Consider the following 21676-nt stretch of genomic DNA (forward strand, 5'->3'; position numbering starts at 1 on the left):
TTATTTATATTATCTTACCAAAGTCTTTCCCCATAACTCTTCCCAGCTTAGTGTCTTAAGACTAGGAACTTGCCTTCCTGGAGGCATCTAGGTCACCTTCAGAGTCAGGTGGCCACTGGGTTAACTAGCTGTTGAATTGAATCAAACAGGCTCTGAGCCTTAAAGTTAGAAAGTTAGAAAGAGCCAGAGTGGAGGGGTCTGGTTGGGGAAGAGGGGCGCTGAGGTATAGGGAGATTAAACCTGCGGTGGAGGCAGCTTAATGGTCCATCTCTCACCCAGGGAATCTCTCTGACAGGGGTCTTTGTTAGGGTCACAACCCAGGAGATGGTTGATGATTATGGCTGAGTCCAGCCTGGAATGATGGGGGTTGGGGGCAGCTTGGGTAGATGACTCAGTAAATCAAACAGAACAATGAAAGGAGGTCATCCTTGTCCATCTGCATTATTGAAGACAGCCATAAATGGCCTTACCCCAGAGCGGGTCTCTCACACCTGGAGAGCTGATTGACCTCTCCAAGACCCCTGCAAATGGGTGTTCTGGGATCTGTCCTGCAACAAGTGCCTCGAGATTTGTAGGTGGGGGCCCAGGGTGCTAAGGGATTATTTCAGCAGGCGGAGAAGGGAGGGGGTCTGGGGCAGAGGAAGGGGGCAGGTTTTGCGGGGCATTGCACTTAGGGTTCTCATAGGTTGTAGTCACGAGCTCCCAGGTTTGCAAAACTGCAATAGTCACTAAGACCATTTGGGGCTGTTTGGGTCTAGTCTGGTCTAGACGGGTCTGAAACTCCGCAGGAACCACCCAACAAGAAGTCATTGTTCCAAGCCACGTGTCAGTGGCGGGTGATATCAAGGGATGGAAGGAGTTGGTGTGAGCCGACTGAAATCTACTGGAAGGTCAAAACGGTGCCGTATGTCCTTTGTGTTCACCAGCGGTTAGCCCAGTGCCGGCTACATGGGAAGTGCGCAAACGAAGTCCTCGCGAACTGAACTGAGAGCAGACAAAAGCACGCGCTCTTCTCCACCGCCACGCCGGTCCTATCCAAACCCGCGAGTTATCCGTATTCTCCTCCAGGAGTCAGAGTCAGGGCCAGAAGAGTGTGGAGGGACGTTGCCCGGGAAGAGTAGGCGACCCCCAGAGCCCGCAGCCAACGCTGGGGTGGGCGAGCGGGCGTGCGCGCACGCACTTGCCGGCGCGAGGGAGTGTCGGGGGGGAAGGGAGTGGTCTTCAAAAGGGGGAGGGGAGAAGGCAGGGGGCGGGGAGAAGCCGGCCCTTTAGGACCCGGCTGCGGCGGCGAGGGAGGAGGAAGAAAAGGAGGAGGCGGCTCCCGCGCTCGCAGGGCCGTGCCACCTGCCTGCCCGCTTGCTCGCCGCGCCTCACTGCCGACCGCCAGCATGCTGCCGAGAGTGGGCTGCCCTGCGCTGCCGCTGCCGCCGCCGCCGCTGCTGCCGCTGCTGCTGCTTCTGCTGGGCGCGAGTGGCGGCGGCGGCGGCAGGGCGCACGCGGAGGTGCTGTTCCGCTGCCCTCCCTGCACACCCGAGCGCCTGGCCGCCTGCGGGCCCCCGCCGGTCGCGCCGCCGGCCGCGGTGGCCGCGGTGGCCGGAGGAGCCCGCATGCCATGCGCCGAGCTAGTCCGGGAGCCGGGCTGCGGCTGCTGCTCGGTGTGCGCCCGGCTGGAGGGCGAGGCGTGCGGCGTCTACACCCCGCGCTGCGGCCAGGGGCTGCGCTGCTATCCCCACCCGGGCTCCGAGCTGCCCCTGCAGGCGCTGGTTATGGGCGAGGGCACTTGTGAGAAGCGCCGGGACGCCGAGTATGGCGCCAGCCCGGAGCAGGTTGCAGGTAACGCCGGCTGGAGCAAGTAGTTGGGAGAAACTTGGAGGGCAGCGGGGAAGCCCGACGGGCGGCTGGACCTCACGGACTGTTTTAAGGGCGGCAGAGCGGAGACCTTGGACCAGATCAAGGGGGACTGTTGCGAGCGGGACCGGGAAGTCAGGCCCAGGGAGGGGAACTGGAGTTAGAGCAAGTGGAAGAGCCGTGGCGACTCATTTGGTGGGGATGAATGGGGAGAGGAAAGGCATCCCTGTTGCCATAGTCTTACCCGCGTGGAACGGACCCAGACTTCTATTCTGGAGGAGGGATTTGCTGAGAAGGGGGACGGTGGTCAGATCCATGGGAGTAGGAACTCGAATCTTATTTGGGGCACTACTTGAGGACCCAAGGGTCCTAGTGGGATCGCTGCTGGGAGGCCGAGGCTGCGGGGTGCCAGTGACGCCAGGAACCTTGGAAGAGGAGGTAAGCTAGGAGGAGGCACCGGCGTCCCCGGCGTCCCAAGGGACCCTTCCTTCAACTGGGGTTGTGAGTTAGAAAGAAAGGACTTGGTACTTTGTAGGATGGGTCGCTTAGGAGAAAAATGAAAACGAACACTACTGTTTCTCCCTAGGGAACGAGCAGGGCTCTTGCTACCACGTTGAATGGAAAAATAAAAGGGAGGCATTTGGTAGGCGAGGGGTCTCCTAGCAGCTGAATCAATGTAACTTAAGCCGGATCGCCAGCTGCATTCCCGGGACGGGGGCAGCCAGGCTGTGCAGTTTCGCATCTGGGCCCCAGATCGAAAGGCAAGAGAGATGCGTTGCCACCCCCCACCCCCGCCCGTATCCTAAATTGAGGGACCCCTTCCTGTAGGATAGAATGGGGACCCGATATTCTTTGTTCGGGGGCCCTCATCCCTCCCAAAAAGTTATTTGAGGGACACAACCAGTCTCTAAGGAGGTCACTTTTTTTTTTTTTTTTTTTTTTTTTTTTTTTTTTTTTTAAATTACGAAAGCCTCCTGCCCCAGTGGTCGGGAGGAAGCTGTAATTATTTTCTTTCCTCTTGGAGACAGTGGTGAAAAGTGTCCGCTGCCTGCTGCTGTTGCTGAAAAAGCAAGTGAGTCTAAGTTTATCAAACTTAAAAAGAAAAAGTGAAAACAAGAATCTTGCTTTTTAGCTTCTGAGGTCTTCGTAAGCCCCCCACCCCATGCACCAGCCCGCCTCCCTTCTCCTGGTCTGCTATTGTTTTTTCCCCTGTTCTCCTTGAGAATGGAATTAGGGGTCAGAGTTGAAATCTTTCTTCTGTTTCTTTAGCACATTTTGATCTGGAGTACAGAGCAAGTTAGGGCTTCCTCTGAGTGGAGCCTCTCAGTCCCTTTCTTCTTCCTCGGCTCGCTTCCTTCCCTAGCCTGCCTGCAAGTTAACCCTTCCCTCCTGCTTCTCTTAGAAAGTAACAATGAAAGGAAAAAGCCCCCACGAAATCCTTTCACTGCGGGGTGCCTGTCCCCTAGTCCTGCGTTCCTCCTCATCACGCCTTGTGGTCCACCGGGGAGGTGCTGTGCAGTTTCTGAGCTGAACTCTGACAAACTAAACATCTTCCTCAGCAGGGTGAACTTTTTGAAAGGCCTCTAAGTTCATAGGATGGTTCGGCTGCTGACGGTTTTAATAAAGTGTGTGATGCCTTTCCTTCTTTAACGTTTTACTTTTTTTTTTTCTTCTACTCTTCGTTCGTTTCACTCTAAGCCTGAAAACCAATTCTACTTCCCAAATCCCTGAAGCCGGTTAGGGTCTTTAGCCAGGAACAGATGCGGCAGATTTTCTCCCATTCACTTTTCCCTGGAGCCTGAAGGGGGTGGGGGGGAGTTGTCAGGGGAGGCCAGGGACAATGGGGTGAGTTCATGGGAAGAATGTCACTCTGGATTTTCTGCCTGGTTATGGGACTCCCTTCCGCCAGCTTGCCCCAGCTGCCTTCTCCTCCCCAGTGCCCAGACGCCTTCCGCATTTTTGTGCACCAGCCTGGGAAGAGGGGATGTTAAGCAGGGGTGGAAGGTGGGGGGCGGGGCTGGAAGCTGAGTGGGTGCACTCAAAAGAAGTGACCAATGTCAAGGGTGCCTGAGAAAGAGTCGGGCTGGGGGAGGGGAGCACTTCGGGAAGGAGCCTCAGGGTGCAGGAGGAAAAGGGGTCAAGGTTGGAGGCTTTTGTGCGGGAGAGGGTCTTAGGCTGGGGCAGAGACTTGGGTTCACTGGATGGAGAGTGCTGGGTCCGAGTTGGGTGGGGCCTGGCCCAGACGGAGATCTTAGCACTGAATCCTCTGCCTCCCATTCCATCTCCCGTCCCCTCTTCTCTCCCCTCCGAAGAATGAGCACCCCCCTCCAGCCTGCATTCCTCTTTGAGCAGGTTGCTTTTGAGAATTTTAAACATACCCTCTTATTTCGAGGCAGCGAACCTCAGCAGTTCCGGCTTTGCTGTTAGCTCTTTTGTCTTTGTTCCCGGGACTCAGGGGCTGTGTTGCTGCTGGCTTCCTGGGGATGGCAAGGATGCAGGGGTGGGGGTGGGCACATCAGTGGGTGGAAGGAGTGGGTGGTGGTGAGCCTGTATCCCACGGGGATGGTGGGCTGGGGCTTGTTGGTTCAAAGAAACTGAGAAGTCAGACTTGGGGGAAGGGGTGGGTAGGCCTAGAAGAAAAACCGAAAGGAGACCCTGAGATCTGCTTGAAGTTGGGACTCTAAAAGCATGTGTATGTGTTTGGTGGTGGAGAGGACAGAAGTGCCTAGAAATGTCAGGGTCGAGGAGGGAACAGGGTTGGGCCAGGCCAGGCCCTTTCAAAATTAAGGCTGGTCTAGACCGATTCCCTCAGTATCTCCCCAGCCTCCTTCCCTACCGTGTACAATGCAGGGGATTATACTGAGGGGTGGGGCCGCCCGAGTGGCCGTCTGGCCCGCTGCACATATAAAGGTGCTATAGAAATGTGTAGTCATTCAAAGTCCCAGGGCGGGCAGACAGGCAGGCAGGCGGGCGGGCGGGCCTGGGGAGGCTCTGCATCTGCAGTTGCCTGGGAAGAATAAAGGGGGGAAGAGGCGAGCACTGATTTACAGTGGTTCAGTGCAGCTTCAAAAAAAAGGGGGAAAAAGCAACGGGACTTCTGGCTCAGAGTACTGCTTTGCATCTCGTCTTGCATAAATTTGCATACTGAGTTCAAAGTCGTAAAATAGACTAGGGAAATGAGTGGGATCTACTGTCACTGATTGTTAACACCACTACCTTCCACCTCCCTTCCCCCCATCTGGACAGGACTCCCAGCGCTAGTTCTGCTAAGCAGTGCTGCCTGAGTCACCAGTCACCACTGTTCATGAAAGAAGGAGATGGGGAAGCGCCTGTCTAGGAGACCAAGCAGGGTGTGGCAGTGTGCACCCTGGCCTTGGAGGCAGGGCCTCTCTGAAGGGTGTGGCCGGACAGATTCTGGACCAGTGAGGCAAGTGGCGTGCTTTCTGACGCCTGGGGCTGCCATTGCCCATGGTGGACTGCAGTTTGAGGAAGCTGCGGAATCCGGGTCTTTGTTTGAAATTTCCCTACTCGCCTTCCATATACGCCCAAAACATTTACTGCGATAGGTCCCTTTGTGTGGTCATAATGACCCACTTCTTTAGACGAGATATTTGAGGAAGGTTTGAGAACAGAAAAATTCTATGTAACAATGTTAAGGAATCTGAGAAAAATGAGGCACAGGAATCTCTGGGTTAGAATAGGTAGTAGAGCCTGGAAGCAGAGAAAAACCCATCTGTTGTATTCCCGAGGGTCTGTCTACACAATGGCTCTTGGCCAAGTGGACTATTGAGTTTCCTGTCAGGCAGAGGGAAGAGGGAGGCTTAGATAGTACTCACTGTTGGCCTACTTCAGTACTGAGCTTTAAGACTTTCAGGCAAATCATTCCTTCAGGCTTGGGGCTGGAAATGAGTTCTATAAAAATGCCATGGGGCCGGGCGTGGTGACTCACGCCTGTAATCCCAGCACTTTGGGAGGCCAAGGCAGGTGGATCACTAGGTCAGGAGTTCGGAGACCAGCCTGGCCAGTATAGTGAAACCCCTTCTCTACTACAAGTAAATAGAAAAATTACCTGGGCATGGTGGAGCATGCCTGTAGTCCCAGCTGCTTGGGAGGCTGAGGCAGGAGAATTGCTTGAACCTGGGAGGCGGAGGTTGCAGTGAGCTGGGATTGCACTGCTGCTCTCCAGCCTGGGCGACAGAGCAAAAAAACTCTGTCTCAAAAAAAAAAAAAAAAAAAAAAAAATGCCACAGGTTGGCTAGGCGCGGTGGCTCACGCCTGTAATTCCAGCACTTAGGGAGGCTGAGGTGGGCGGATCACCTGAGGTCAGGAGTTCAAGACCAGCTTGGTCAATATGGTGAAACCCTGTCTCTAATAAAAATACAACAATTAGCTGGGCATGGTGGCACGTGCCTGTAGTCCCAGCTGCTCGGGACTCTGAGGTAGGAGAATCGCTTGAACCCGGGAGATGGCGGTTGTGGTGAGCTGAGATGGCACCACTCCACTCCAGCCTGGGCAACAAGAGTGAAACTCCGTCTCAAAAAAAAAAAAAAAAAAAAAAAAAAGCAAAAGCCATGGGTTACCCGAAAGTAGGAGCATATCCATTCACTCATTATCTGACCTTTGAGAGCTGACTTGGAGAGAACTGTTCTACAGTCATCAGGTGGCTTCCAGTTGGTTCTCGGCTGGGCTGTTCATTCCCATAGAAAATGGGAGGTACAACTGTTCAATTTTTTTTTTTTTTTTTTTTTGAGATGGAGTCTCGCTCTGTTGCCCAGACTGGAGTACAGTGGCACGATCTTGGCTCACTGCAGCCTCCACCTCCTAGGTTCAAGCGATTCTCCTGCCTCAGCCTCCCGAGTAGCTGGGAATTCATGTGTGCATCACCACACACAGCTAACATTTTTGTATTTTTAGTAGAGGCAGGGTTTCACCATGTTGGCCAGGTTGGTCTCAAACTCCTGAACCTCAAGTGATCTGCCTGCCTTGGCCTCCCAAAGTGCTGGGATTACAGGCATGAGCCACCGCACCTGGCCACAACTGTTCGATTTTGATATGAGGAAGTTCTGAAAATTCTGCACCAAAGGGAATGGAGAACAGGTAAATACCTACGATGCCTAGCAGGACAGTACAGGGGGCTGCTGAAAGGAATGAAGGAGGAGCAGAACAGAAAGGGGCTGTGAGGCCATGTCCACGTCTGTTTTTGTTGTTGGTCCTTCTCATGTACTAAAACACTGTACCCAAAAGAAAAAAGCTTAGTTTTTTTGTTGTTGTTGTTGTTGTTGTTGTTGCAAAGAGTCTGTGTATCTGGGAATTGTTATTTTCATTTGTATTTTTCTTTTTATTTATTTATTTTGAGATGGAGTTTTGCTTTGTCACCCAGGCTGGAGTGCAATGGCGCCATCTCGACTTACTGCAACCTCTGCCTCCAGAGAGTTCAAGCGATTCTCCTGCCTCAGCCTCCCAAGTAGCTGGGATTATAGACACCTGCCACCATGCCCGGCTAATTTTTGTATTTTTAGTAGAGATGGGGTTTCACCATGTTGGCCAAGCTGGTCTCGAACTCCAGACCTCAGGTTTTCCTCCCACCTTGGCCTCCCAAAGTGCTGTGAGTATAGGTGTGAGCCACTGCACCTGGCCTATTTTAATTTTTTAAGGAACTCTGTATCTGGGGAGTGCATTTTGTCTCAGCCTTTCTCTCTATGTTCCCGACTCCCTCTTTCCTCTCCTGCCTTGTCCATGCTGTCCTCTTGGTCCCTGCAGACCATTCTTTCCTCTCCCACACTTCTCCCTTCCATGCCTTTCCCACTCCAGCTCAGCTACAACACCTGCTTGCTAGGTAGGTGGGTGGGGCTCAAAAATGGTGTGGAAAATATAGTGGTCTTAACCTCAGAGATCCTTCCAATCAGAGGGATATTATGTAGGTGACTGGAGACTATAATGCTTGAAAAAACTGGAATCCTTAAATGAGGAGGGTGGTTGACTGGCCTTTGAGGGAAAGGACTCCTATAGGCCAGGGAATGGGGATTCTCTCCTATAAGGGTTAGCACTAGCACGGCTTCTGCTGAAACCAAGGCATAGAAGAGGGAGATGCTGCCTTGAATTCATGAGGGAAGTTGGTGACCTGGTTGGCAGATATTCTAGACCCCTCTGCTTCTCCTGTCCCTGGCCAGCATTTCACTGAGATGGCAGGCAGCTGCCAGGAGATTGGTGGTGCTCGCATTTGTCCTCACCCTATTATGAACTGGCTTCTGTGCCTACTTTGTCTCCTGTCTTCCACGCAGGTAGAACCTGCCGTTCTACCTCCTTTTCACAGGTGTGGACACTGGGTGACTCAGCGATACCAAAGTGCTGAGAGGCTAACCTGGGTACCTTCCCATTGCACCCCTCTACCTCCATGGTTGGACAAGGAGTTGGGCTGTTGGCGGAGAAAAGCTTTTGACCGTATTGGCCAGCGGTTTTGTTCCTGGACAGCTGCCATGTGCAGGTGATGTATGGGGTACAGTAAATTTCTGCCAGATTTCAATGATGTAGATTCCCTTGACTCCATGGAGAGTCACAAGTCCTGGAGCTTGGGGACCTCACAGTTGTAAGTAGCCAGCATACAGAGGTCAGTCAAGAGGGACAAAAAAGTCACAGGGTGGGCCTCTTGAGAGAGGAGCTGCTGGGTAGCAGACGATGGCGCAGGCAGCCTGGCCTTTGCTGTCATATTGACCTGGGTTCCATTGCAGACCCGTCTCTTAATACTTCAGTAGTTAGTAAGGCTCTTCCTCCAATGCCAGTTCCCTGTTGGTAAAATAGCAATGATTTTACCTCTTTTCCAGGGTGCGTGTTAGGGTGGCTGTGATAATGGCAAGTACCTGACACATAGTAGGTTCTTGTACATGTTAGCTGCCTTAACAGTCTTGGCAAGCGATGTCTCCTCCTTGACAGTTAGCTAGCCTTTAAAATGAAAGCCAGACTGGAAAGGTCAGGCACGCCACTCCTTTCTGGAGGTTCAAATTCCAGGTGGTCTACCATGTACTAATCACCCAAGGTAAGAGATTTCTTCTTGCTAAGCCTCAGTTTTCTTATTTGTAAATCCGAAATTGATAATACTTCATTGGGTCAGCTACGCAGATGTGCGTAAAGCTATAAACTACATATAAAACCTAAGCTCTTGCATTTTGGTGATGAGTCACTTGATTTCCATCTCTTCACCTATGAATGGAAATATCCATACCTCTCCAACCTACTTTCACGGGGCTGTAGCGAGGCCGCTTGTGGAAAGGGCAATGAAACTGTGTTTTAAAACTGTGATCCGCCCGCCTCGGCCTCCCAAAGTGCTGGGGTTACAGGCGTGAGCCACCGCACCTGGCTAGGCTTGCATTTTTAATTGATTAGTTGGGCAGTGCTCTTTGGATCCCATGTCCTAAGGTCTAGGACTGACTGTTTCTGGTATGGGAGCTTCTCTCTGCAGTGTCTAGAATGGGGGTTGGAGGGACTATGGGGAACAGAGGTGGCCCCAGAGCTTGGACACGTGGGTTCTCATGCTGGCCTTGCTGTTCATAAGCAGGTAACCCAGGGCTGAGTTCCTCCTTCACCTGGCCAGCCAACCTAGAAGACCTAGGCTTCTGGCTATCAGTGTCCAGAGAGCTCTGGAGAATCCCTGAAACTAAATCTCCTGGTGGGGGAAGGTCCTCTCTGTATAGATGGCCCTCCAGGGGAAGTCTACAAGGATCCAGACTTCAGAATAATAGGGTTAAGTATTAGCGAATCCAAGTGGTCCAAGCACATTTAGCACATATGGCATGCTCAAGGGTGTGCAATTGTGCAGTCATCAAAGCCAGTGAGGACCCCCGATGCCACCCATTTCCTGCACCAGGAAAATGGACCTTCCACATCTCCGAACCTGGGATGCCAGAATGCACTGAACTTGATCCTGGCAAGGAAACTGGAAGCTCTTTCCAAAAAAGTGATGTTTTCTTGCTACATTGTCTCCAGAGTTTACTCCTGAGTTGGGGAGCAGCATCTCATTTTGCAAGGGGCTGATGGATTCTCCATAGAAACGCTGGGTTGGGGGAGTGTCTTCTGAGTACTGGGGTTCTACCTAATGTCTGATTCCATCTGTGGTACCAAAAAGCCCTCTGAATGGCAGCCTGTCTTTGCACAATGATGCCGAAGACTTTCTTTTCCAGCATCTAACGAGGCAAGGCCCCAGGAAAGCAGAGAAGGCAGATGCTTCAGTCTCGGAGGGTCAGAATACACTTACGGTGAAATCAGGGCTGGGGACAAGGCACAGTACTGCCACTGGGAATCTGGGGTGGATGATCATGTTAGACCAGGGGTGTCCAACCTTTTGGCTTCCCTGGGCCACTTGGAAGAAGAATTATCTTGGGCCACATGTAAAATACACTAACACTAACCATAGCTGATGAACTAAAAAAAATTGCAAAAAAAATCTCATAATGTTTTAAGAAAGTCTATGAAATTGTGTTGGGCCACATTCAAAGCTCTCCTGGGCTGCAGGTTGGACAAACTTGTCTCAGACTCTTGGAGGGCTTCCATGGTGGAGGCAGGAAAGGAAAAGCCCCTTTTACAGATGGGATAGTAGGTCCAGAGAAATGTGTTGGTTTTCAGTTCCAGAGTAATTTCATCTCCTCCCACCCTCCACACTCACAAAGAGCAGGCTGGATGGGATGTCGATTTTTTTTTCTTCTCCTGAAGAATGGACCATCTCCCTATGCCTCTCCTCCTCCTTGGCTGCTAACCCCTGACTCTTCCCTCCTCCTTCTCCGGCCACTCCTGTTCCTTAACAAAGCCAGGGAAGATCTGGGCTGGCTCAGCCCCTGGGTGTCAGTCAAGACTCAGAGGGAGACTTTGCTCAAAAAGCCAGCTCTCCCGGAAAGAAATACAGAGCGACTGTAGTCAGGAATTTTTCTCTTTCCTTTTTTCTGTGGGTCGGGGGAGGGACACTTGGCAGTCCTTGGGGCCCTTCTGGCTGCCAGCCCCACATCTCTTCCTGGCTGTTGGGAGGCAGGGCAGGAGGGAAGATTGGGGAGAAGGGGGCAGGGGCTGGCAAACCACCAGCTGCTGGGCAGTGGAATTCGCCCATAGGCCCTGGTGGAGTTGGCCTCTAGTGAAGCCTGGGGAGGTTTCTAATTAGTGGAGGACTGTGAAGGTGTGGCAGCCTGTGTTCATGCAAGGAACTGAGCTGTCTGAGCCAGGAAGTCAAAGGGAAGAGGGAGACTGAGCCCCGGAAGTCCTTGGTAGGTTGGAGGTAGGGAGGAAGTTGTGCCTACTCAATGTGTTCCATTCTATTAGAAATTGAGAAGAGGGGGGTGTTTCAGCTGGAAGGATTCAGGTTGGTCTCTGGGGTGGAGAGTCAGTCATTGGCACTAAACAAAGGGTGCCACCTCAAAGAATAAGTGATATAACAATGATAAACAAAATGGCTTTTTTTTCTAGACATTGTGTGCTTCTACCAGAAAGCTCATTTTGGTTTTTTTTTGTTTGTTTGTTTTATATTGTTCCCCCCTCCCACTTCCTGCCCCAGCTCTGTTTTAGCCTCAATTCTCTCCACTTAACAAATGAAGAAATCAAGGCTACATTCAGGTTCAACTGCCAAGGCAAGCACAGACCAGATTGTAGTCTGGGTCTCTAGATTCTTCTTCCAGCTCTCCATTTCACCAGACTCACACATGCAGAAAAGCAGTGAATTATATACTGCTTTCTGGAAAAGCTCCTTTTCCCTGGGAGGTAGTAATTAAGGCATATCTTCTCAAAAATGTTCCTTTATGCCACTCTCTAGGAAGTTTCTTTTAGGTCTATTGTCTTTACTTCTGGATGGAGGTGCCAAGTTGCCTCTGGGTGGTGAACTTGTTCTCTAAAATGCCCAAGGCCAAGAAAAAAATGAAAATGGCAATTCCCTTGTGCCCTGTGTCCTGCCCCTGTGACTTCCTGATAATGCTGAGCGGTTGCTGTAGCAACAGTGGCAGGAGGTGTGTCAGGCAGGATAAAGGGGGTGGGGTAGGACGGGTTTACTGGATCAAAGAGGCTTTTGCGGTTGGGCGGGGCTGCTGACGTGACTGATAGCCTACTTCTGGGGAAAGTTGGGGTCCCATAGAGATGGGGAGGGGAAGAAATTAAGCCCTGGGGCTAAAAGGTCTTGCCTGAGAGTCTTTCCTTAGGTGATGCCAAGTGACCAGGTACCATCTGGTTGGTTAACAACCTGGGCTTGGTTTTGGCCACTGGCTACATGACTTTGTGCAGTTGGCCTCCAATTCTCTAGCTCATTTATCAAGTGTGAAGGGGATAAGAAATTATCAACCTCATGTGCCTGCTTGATAATAACGGTAAACATGCAAGCCACGTAGCACAGAAACTCGGATAATCAAATGAGGTAGTGCAGGTTCTGATTCTTGAAACACAGAACAGGAGAATGGCAGAAACCTGTTTTTGGATGTTTTCTGATTGGTCATTTCAGGAATCCTGTTAGCAGGTGTGACTTTTTCCCGTGAGTGTGACTTACCTGGACAGCTGCCCCTTTGCTTTGGAAAGCCTTCAGTGAGTCCAGAGAGGAGTCAGTATTTGAGTTTTCCAGGGGGCAGTCATGACCATTGTGCCTGTGGTTCTACCAACAGCTTAATGACCAACCATGTCCCGTTTATACCCCAGAAGTTAGGACTCCCACTTGAGGCTCTGCTGGTTGTCTCTGGGTTGGTTCACTGCCTCTTAAACCATGAGAGCATAGCCAAGGAAGGTGATTGATATGATATACTATCAGACAAAATTAGTGAACTTTAGTTGAAGACAGAGAAAAGCATGGTGACCTATTTAAAGACACTTATTTATATTCAAGACACTTCTTGTGCTGGTTTGAGAGTGGCCAGCAATCCTGAACATCTTTGCAGGTTTTAAATTTCTTTTTGCATCCTGTGGGTTCAATTTGTCAGGCCTGGAATATCTGAGAGCAGAGTTATGGGGATGGAGAAGAGGACAGTGGAAGGGGAGGGTGATGGGAAAGGTTGGTAGGATTCAGCCTTTGTTACACCATGGGAGTGGGGCTGTGGGACTGCATCATCGAAACTGAGTTGTTTGAATGTGGGAGAAGCATGTGTCCTTCCCATCCCATCTCATGGTTCTACTTGCTCACTGCCTTTCTTGACTCTTAACCACTCTTGCTGATATGGGCCCTAGATGGTGAGGCAAAGACCAGAAGAATGAGAAAAAGACTTAATGTAACAGGGTACTCTTGGGCAAGTGCTAGATGCTCTTTGATAGTGTATTAGCCTGTTTTCATGCTGCTGGTAAAGACATATCCAAGACTGGGAAATTTACAAAAGAAAGAGGTTTAATAGACTCACAGTTCCATGTGGCTGGGGAGGCTTCACAATCATGGCAGAAGGTGAAAGGCACGTCTCACATGGTGGCAGACGAGAGCTTGTGCAGGGAAACTCCCCTTTATAAAACCATCAGATCTCATGAGACTTGTTCACTATCACGAGAACAGCATGGGAAAGACTACCCCCATGATTCAATTACCTCCCACTGGGTCCCTCCCACAACATGTAGGAATTGTGGAAGCTACCATTCATGATGAGATTTGGGTGGGGACACAGCCAAACCATATCAGATGGTCACCTTTTCTAATGTGTAAACATTAAGTATATGCTGTGTGTCAGCTGGGAGAACATATGATAAAGCAGTTGTCATACCACCTGTAACACATGCTTCTTCATGCTGGAGGGGGACAAGAAAAGCATTTTAGAAAGGTGAATAAAAAAGAAACCAAGTCAGTAGAGATGTATATACATCCTATGCAAATAAACAGGTAGCTCTTTTAGTCTTTTGACCAAGGCTCTTGGGAAGAGCTTGATGTTAAACAATGAAGTCCCTTCATGGTGTATAAAGTTACGAAAGTAAGAGAGTCAAGTTGGACAGGCTTCTCCTTCTTCAGTCTTGGAAGAAAAAAGCACGGTGTCTTCCTTCCAAAAATGTAAATTGAGGACACGGAATGTCTTCTCTCCTGTCCTCCATTCACTAAGTATGGAAGGCTGTATGGAAGCTAAGATCAAGTTTATGTCTTCAGGAAGCTTCCATCCTTAGAAGGACTAAGAGAATGCACAGACCTACAGCTTTTTGGCAATGAACTCAGGCTAGAGTGCTCTGAAGAAAGTTGGGTCAAATTACCAGAAGACTTTACCTAGCAGTGCTTTTCTTTTTAAAATTTTTTAAAAATTTTTATTTGTTTTATTTTACTTATTTATTTTTTTTGACATGGAGTCTCCCTCTCATGCCCAGGCTGGAGTGCAGTGGTGCGATCTCGGCTTACTGCAAGCTCCGCCTCCTGGGTTCTCATGATTCTCCTGCCTCAGTCTCCCGATTAGCGGGGACTACAGGTGCCTGCCACCATGCCCGGCTAATTTTTGTATTTTTTAGTAGAGACAGGGTTTCACCGTGTTAGCCAGGGTGAGACTCGTTAGCTTTGGCTTCCCAAAGTGCTGGGATTACAGGTGTGAGCCACTGTGCCAGGCCCTTATTTATTTGTTTTTTTGAGACAAGGTCTGACTCTGTCACCCGGGCTGGAATGCAGTTGCACGATCTCAGCTTACTGCAACCTCCACCTCCCAGGCTCAAGCCCATCCTCCCACCTACAGCAGTGCTTTTCATCAATGCAATCTAGTGGCTTTTGGACACTTGGAGGCCATATTGTTCATCCTTCTTCCTCCTCAAAAGGTTTCTACTAAGTTATACCAGAGGGAGTCTGTGCAATTTCTTCCCATCTGCAATTTATCACTTGTTTTGTTCTTATGAAATTCTTGGAAGGCTTCTAACTTGGATCTCTCCTGTTTTAGTTTAAGGCTGTTTTCTCTCTGATCCCTGGGGAGACAGAACAGCTCTTTCCCTTCCCTTGGGTTTTCCTGGTCCTTGGACACCTCCACCACTCAGCACCCTCTGGCAGCACTGGGATGGGCTTGTCCCTTGGCTTTCAGTTGTCAGGCCTGAGTCATCTTGATTACTTCATCTCCCCCTTCTTAATTCTGTGACCCTCTTCTGCTATCTTTGGGTCTTCTTTCTGACTCATTTCCAACTTCTTCATGGCATAGAGAACTGGCCAGGAGCCCAGGGCTAGGTTCTGACTGGTACACAAGTGACCCTGGTAACATCATTGCCCTGGCCAATGAGAGTGGTGGTGACGTCCACCATGTCACTATTGTTTGGTCCTCTTCCAGTAGGGCTTCAGGAACACTTGAGGTTACTGACAGCTCTGCTTGATGAGGAAGGTGAGGGGTGGTTGGTGTGAGAGGTGACTTTATTTTTTTGAGACGGAGTCTCACTCTCACCCAAGCTGGAGTCAGTGGTGCGATCTCGGCTCACTGCAACCTTCGCCTCCTGGGTTCAAGCGATTCTCCTGCCTCAGCCTCCTGAGTAGCTGGGATTACAGGCGTGCGCCACCATGCCCGTCTAATTTTTGTATTTTTAGTAGAGACAGGGTTTCACCATATTGGCCAGGCTGGTCTTGAACTCCTGACCTCATGATCCACCTGCCTTGGCCTCCCAAAGTGCTGGGATTACAGGCATGAGCCACTGTGCCCGGCCCTGAGAGGTGACTTTTTTAAAAGAAGATTTAAAAAATGCAGAAAAGTACAAAGAACAATGTAATAACACAAGTCTACCACCCAGAACTGTGAGTGGTTGATATTTAGCCCACTAGCATGCAGTACTTAGTGTTTATCTTTCTTAGCTAAGTAGATTTGCATATGTATGATAGATGACTAATATGCCTATGTTTCCATATATTGCATCTATATGCATATATGTGATAGAAGACCAATATTGTCCAATATTGTGAAAAAAAATTGAAAATGTACACGGAGGTTTTCTTTTCCCTCTTAACATTAGATGTCTGAGATCTAATGTTGACATTCATAGGTCAGAGATACTCTTTTTAACTGCCATATATTGTTCCTTTGTATTACCCTACTGATTTTATTTATCCATTCAGCCGTTGAAAGACTTTTGGATCTGGTTGCTAATAGTGTTTTTACCACTACAAATAATGCTGTAATGACCATTTTTGTACATGTGTCCCTGTGCACATGTAGAGAGAAGTAGAATTGCTGGGTCAGGCACATTCTTCCCATTCCCATAGTCCCTGGTTCAAGTTTGAATCAAAGCACAGTCTACTCACTTGGGCCTCAGCAACTAGGTCACCTTGCCAGGTTCCTGGATGGCTTTAGTTGAACCCGAGGAGAGATGTCTGGGACCCGTGGAAAGGCGTGAAAGCTGATAGTGCTGTTTGCCATCTTGATATCAATTTCTCTGGCTCTTCAAGGACAGTGTGGCTCACAGGGCCCCAGAGGACCTTGGCTGAATTTGAGCATGTTTTTGTGTTCTCAAACTGTCTGCCTCAGCCCTGATCCTCCCCAGGTCTTTGCAATTCCAGGAATGACCCTGATGTTTATAAAGGAGCCCTTTGGAGAGTGCACACGCAGGGAGGCTCTGGAGAGGCTGTGCTGTTTCTGCTCACTCGGGGGGAGCCCGAGATGAGATGGCAGCATGAGAGCATGCTCTAGAAACCTCCATGACGCCTGGCCAGGAGAGGCCCCTCTGCATGTATCCAAGCAAGCATATGTGTATGTTTACAAACCCATGAGTGGATGAGCTCACGAGGCTGTGTCTCTGCAAAGCGTGTACCTGAGACCACCTCTCTTGAAAAGAGGAGGCATTGTTCTCTCCTCACCAAGAAGTTCTTCAGGAAACCCAGACAGAACAGAGAGAATCACAAAGGCATGGGGGCCTGGCAATGCCAGAGCTTGAGAGGAGAGGTATCACTCAACATACAGATTCCTTAGTCCTTGCCTCTGACTTTCTGGGGCTGGGGTCCAGGGCTCTTATTTTTAGCAAGGTCGTCAGATGATTTCTGATGAAGAGGATCATCAGACCTGTTTGGGATCCTCTGACCTGGTCTAATTCCCTGAATTTACACACGAGTACGCTGACACCTGCCCAAGTTCAACACCCTGCTTAGCATCACTCAGAATCCTAGGGGTGGTGGCCAAGTCAGGATCGAACCTCAGTCCTTCTTCCCACACTAGGACTGCTTGGCCAAGACTTCAAACCCAAAAGCTGGTACTTCAAAGGAAATCCAAAAAGAGTTTGCAGAGTGGTTTGATGTGGAGGGGATTCATCAGCCCGGTGGGGCCTCTCTGCCCTCCCTTGGTGCTGCATCATCTCCTGTAGGTGTTCTGTCACCGTGGAAGGGCAGTGGCCAGTGCCTCTTAGGCTTGCCACTCAACACAGAGGTCACTGAGCTCTTCAGCACTCAGCTGGGCGATTGGCCTGTGGTAGCTCCAAGTGGAGGGAGATGATTCTCAGAAGAGAAAGGCCAGTTCTTGCACTCATTTAGTCTTCTAACCTAGGGGACTTGTGGATCTGAAACATCTGAAAAGGCTGTTTGCAGTCATTTACTACCACAAAGGAAACTCGGAGAGGAGGGACCACCTGTGTTGGAAAACCATGCTCAGGAGTGACTGGTCTGTTGCTGAAGGATGGAAAGATGTCAGGTGTTGCATGGCTGGCTCCGTTGCAGGAAGGAAGGGCTCAGGGGGTGAGAAGGAATAGGAAGGGAGTTTACAGTGAATGAAACTGGGTATCCTCAGGAGATAGAAGGATCAATCGGGAGGATGTCATTAACCAAGCTGGAATGTGTCCTCGGTGCCAGCTTATACCATGACAGACATCTGTGCACACTATTCAGAATTCCAGTGTGAGAGGCCACTGCTCCCTCTGACCTTTAAAAAAAAAAGTCAGGGGAAGACACATGAACAGTGTTACTCACCCACAAAGTCTCAGGACCTCAGGTTAAACTTTAGCTAAAAAGGTAACAAATAGAACCCCCATTTTACTCTTCCTTTTTCCTAACTTCTGCCTCCCTCTCTACCTCTAGCACGGCCTGAATTACTAATCCCAGCCGGTTGGTGGGCTGTGCTGTTGAACATAGTGGCCACATGATAGATGGAGTTTGGTGACCACCATTAGCCATCCAAAGAGGACTGGCTTTGAATTCTCTCCAACAAAAGCTGTTTCCTGTATGTGCTGGTGTGTTTATGAGCCCTGTCTCAACTGAGCATGCTTGGTGATTATGAGCCACTGCCTGGCCTCCTTCCCTTTGTCCCTCCCCCTAAATTCTGTAAACAAAATTAAAGTAATTTAGGCAAATTCATTCTTGCTTAAGGACTTCCATCAAATGGCAGAGAGCTTTGATATTTAGCAATATATAGAATTTATGCAATCAAAACCAAGCTTTAGAAGAAATATGCAAATAGATCATATGGCAGAACTCTCTCATAACTCATTTTTTCCATGCATTTGGCCATTCTGCGGATCAGACATCACCTAGCCTTCTAGCCTTCTGCTCACATGGCCGATATAGCTTTTATTTACCCATTCAAGAAATTGATTGTTCACACATTTTTTTTTTTTTTTTTTCTTGAGACAGGGTCTTGCTTTGTCGCTCAGGCTGGAGTGCAGTAGTGCAATCTTGGCTCACTCAAGAAGTAAACTCCACCTCCTGGGTTCAAGTGATTCTTGTGCCTCAGCCTCTCAAGTAGCTGGGACCTCAGGCATGCACCACCACGCCCAGCTAATTTTTGTATTTTTGGCAGAGACAGGTTTTTGCTGTGTTGGCCAGGCTGGTCTTGAACTCCTGGCCTCAAATGACCTGCCCACCTCAGCCTCCCAAAGTGCTGGGATTATAGGCATGAGCCACCATGCCCGGCCACCACACATTTTTTTCTAAAGCTTGGTTTTGCCCAAAATGAGAGTTTGAGGGGTAAAAATACCATGTCCTGTTTAATAGCAGCCATCATTTTAGCAGAATTGTTAATATCATTTTTCAGACGTGAGAAATTAGAGCTCAGAGAGGTTAAAGGTTCTGACTCGTGAGTGAATCTCAAGGGGCAGTGCTGGCATTCAGGGTTCTTGACTGCTGGTGTTCACTGCTCATACCAGTTTGTTAATGAATCGTCCACTGTTACGGATCTTAGTGGAGTCGTCTAGAGAGCAGGGGGAGGAGGATGGTGGTTAGTATTTAATTCTATTGCCCAACATATGTCAAGGCTAAGTGCCTTTTGGGAGAAATTAACGAAGACGGAGCCATATGAGTTTTCTGCCCAGCTAGGGTGGAACCAGGAAGCTGCAGCCAGCCTTCATTCCCCTGGCCCATTACTCAGAATTAACTCTTGAAAGGCTTGAAATGCTATTACCTGTTGCAAGAGGTGAACACCACTGGAGGAATGATAGGTTCAGGGTTGGCTTAGATCATCTCTGTGGTACTCCTCTTCCCCAACCCTGCTCTTAGATTTCAAGATAATCATGAGATAGGAGGAGAAAGTCATTCTTCAGAATAAAGAAAGGAAGAAAGAAGGGAGACACATTGAACTGTTAGGAAGATGTGATTGTTCTAGGTAGGGAAAAGCTCTCATTTCCTCACCAGGTCTGGATAAGGACCGAGGCCACACACTCTGAGCAGGAAGGACCGGGGAGGTGCTTTTAGATTCTTGGGGCTTAGTTTCCTAAGCAAGCTTTTTCAGGCCTCTCTTAGATCAGGAATCACCAATTTCCAAATACAGCACTGAGGTCAGAACGTAGTGCTAGGAGAAAATGAGATTTTATGGGAGTCAGTTTCTATCGAACACGAGTTTGATGAGTAAGATCACTGATGCAACAAACAGGATTACATTGGAAAAATGGGCTATGCCAAAATTTTTTTGGAAACCTGGGTATGAATGCATGGAAGTGAACAATAAAGGCTCTTTCTCTTGGGCTGTCAGCTTCCAGCTGCTCTCCTTGGCTACATTAGTAAGGGTGGGCCAAAAGACAATGTAGGGACCCCATGATAATTGTGAAGCACTGCTGATATGGCAGAGAGTTGTGTTTGCTCCTGTGAATTCAGATGCTAGTCCATCTGGGCTCAGGTTTGCCATCTGTAAAATGGGACAACAGTCCATTTCTTTTCATCCCATCTGCCTTCCTCATCTCCAGCTCTCCTCTAGGGGTCTTAGGTAGAAAGGTATGGCAATCTACCCAAGGCAGGGGTGGGAGTTCTCCCCTGCCCTTCAGGCCCCCAACTAATGGCTCTGGAGTTGTCTGTCATCTCCCTGACTTCTCTTTGGAAAAGCTTAACCTACTATATGTGGAATCCCTTGCTTCTGTGTTGACCCATTTCTCCAGATGCTATGTAGGGGAGAAGAGCTAGTGCTTACTAATCTACAGGGAAAGTCTCTTCAGGGGCCTTGTAGGTTTCTATCAACCATTTCCAAGCCCATGAACCTTTTCCATTGATGTCATTTGGGTTGCTAAGAACCATTTCTTATAGTGACCTTTGCACCATAGCCCATGGAGTCGCATACATAAGTGGTTGCTTAATAAATATTATTCTGAACTTAACTCTCTTAGGCAGAAAAAAAAAATACAACTTGGTATTTTTGTTCTGAGGGCAAATTCCATCTCTAGCTGGAGTTCAACATCTGGAATGTTTTCCTGTGGATTGTTCCTGCAGCCTATAAGAGGATATATGGGAGGAACTTGGTAACGTGTGATGCCCTTGTCTGACTGGGGCGGGGGGCACTATGTGGGTACTTCCCTGGTAGGCAGGAAATGGAAGTGGCTAAGAGCTAACCCCATGCGCGCCTAACTGTGTGCCAGGCCCTCACTGTAGATGCAGGCAGCATCTCTTTGGATCCTCCCAGTGGCCCATAGGAGGTGCATCCTGTTTGTCCTCTTTTTACAGATGAACAATGGAAGCACAGAGAGCTTAAGGAACTTGTCTGGTGCTGCACAGCTCAGTAGTAAAAACTTGAATTCCAACTCAGGCAGTTAGATTTTGGAGTTTGAATCTCTTTGGCTGGGAACAGTAACAAGGAATGAAGGCTTTTCTCAGCCTACAGTGCTTTCTGATCTCTGCCGAGTCAAGTCTTTCATTTCCCTTCCCTGGACTTCTACTTCAAGATGTGGAGTTCAGATCTGGCCACTGAATTTGAGTCCAGAAGCCTGTTTCGGAGAAAGAAACAGATGCTGACGCATGGTCTTGTTAAACCATCTTTAAAAGACCTTGCATAAGCAAACCAGGCCTGTGGATTTCTTCATCTTATTGGCGTGTTCATTGGCACTGCTGAGATCAATAAAGAAATGGAATGAAACATACCGTTGAATCCAGGTGGCCTCTGTGAGGATGGACAAACTTGACCTTCACCTCAGAGAGGTTGGGACATCTCAGGACAGGAAATCAACTTTGTCCTCCTGGGGGAACACTGCCAAGTTGACCCCCTGCCTCCTGGGACCTGGAGCCAGGTTTGCATATGACATCTGTGGGTTATTTTTCATTTTAGAGACAGGGTCTCACTCTGTCACCCAGGCTGGAGTGCAGTGGCATGATCATGGCTCACTGCAGCCTCTAACTCCTGGGCTTAAGTGATTTCCCACCTCAGCCTCTCAGGTAGCTGGGACCACAGGTGTGCACCACCATGCCTGGCTATTTTTTATTTTTAGCAGAGACAAGGTGATATAGTTAGGCTTTGTGTCCCCACCCAGATGTCATCTTGAATTGTAATCCCCGTAATCCCCACGTGTCAAAGGAGAGATCAGGTGGAGGTAACTGAATCATGGGGGTCGGGTCCCCCATGTTGTTCTCGTGATAGTGAGTGAGTTCTCATGAGATCTGATGGTTTTATAAGGGGCTCTTCCCCACTTCGCTTGGCACTTCTTCCTGCCACCTTGTGAAAAGGTGCCTTGCTTCTCCTTCGCCTTCTACCATGATTGTAAGTTTCCTGAGGCCTCCCCAGCCATG

The 21676-nt window shown here is 49.3% G+C and overlaps 1 protein-coding gene across 1 annotated transcript in view; it reads left to right on the forward strand.

The window, feature by feature from the left end:
* The first annotated feature begins 1295 nt into the window (after window positions 1-1295).
* IGFBP2 (insulin like growth factor binding protein 2) overlaps window positions 1296-21676 on the forward strand; it is a 29385-nt gene continuing 9004 nt past the window's right edge. The window contains exon 1 of the mRNA XM_005574235.4: window positions 1296-1833. Coding sequence (XP_005574292.1) covers window positions 1389-1833 — 445 coding nt within the window. The 5' untranslated portion in view covers window positions 1296-1388. The remainder of the gene's footprint in view (window positions 1834-21676) is intronic.

This window comes from Macaca fascicularis, chromosome 12 (genome assembly GCF_037993035.2).
Source record: "Macaca fascicularis isolate 582-1 chromosome 12, T2T-MFA8v1.1".
NCBI lineage: Eukaryota > Metazoa > Chordata > Mammalia > Primates > Cercopithecidae > Macaca > Macaca fascicularis.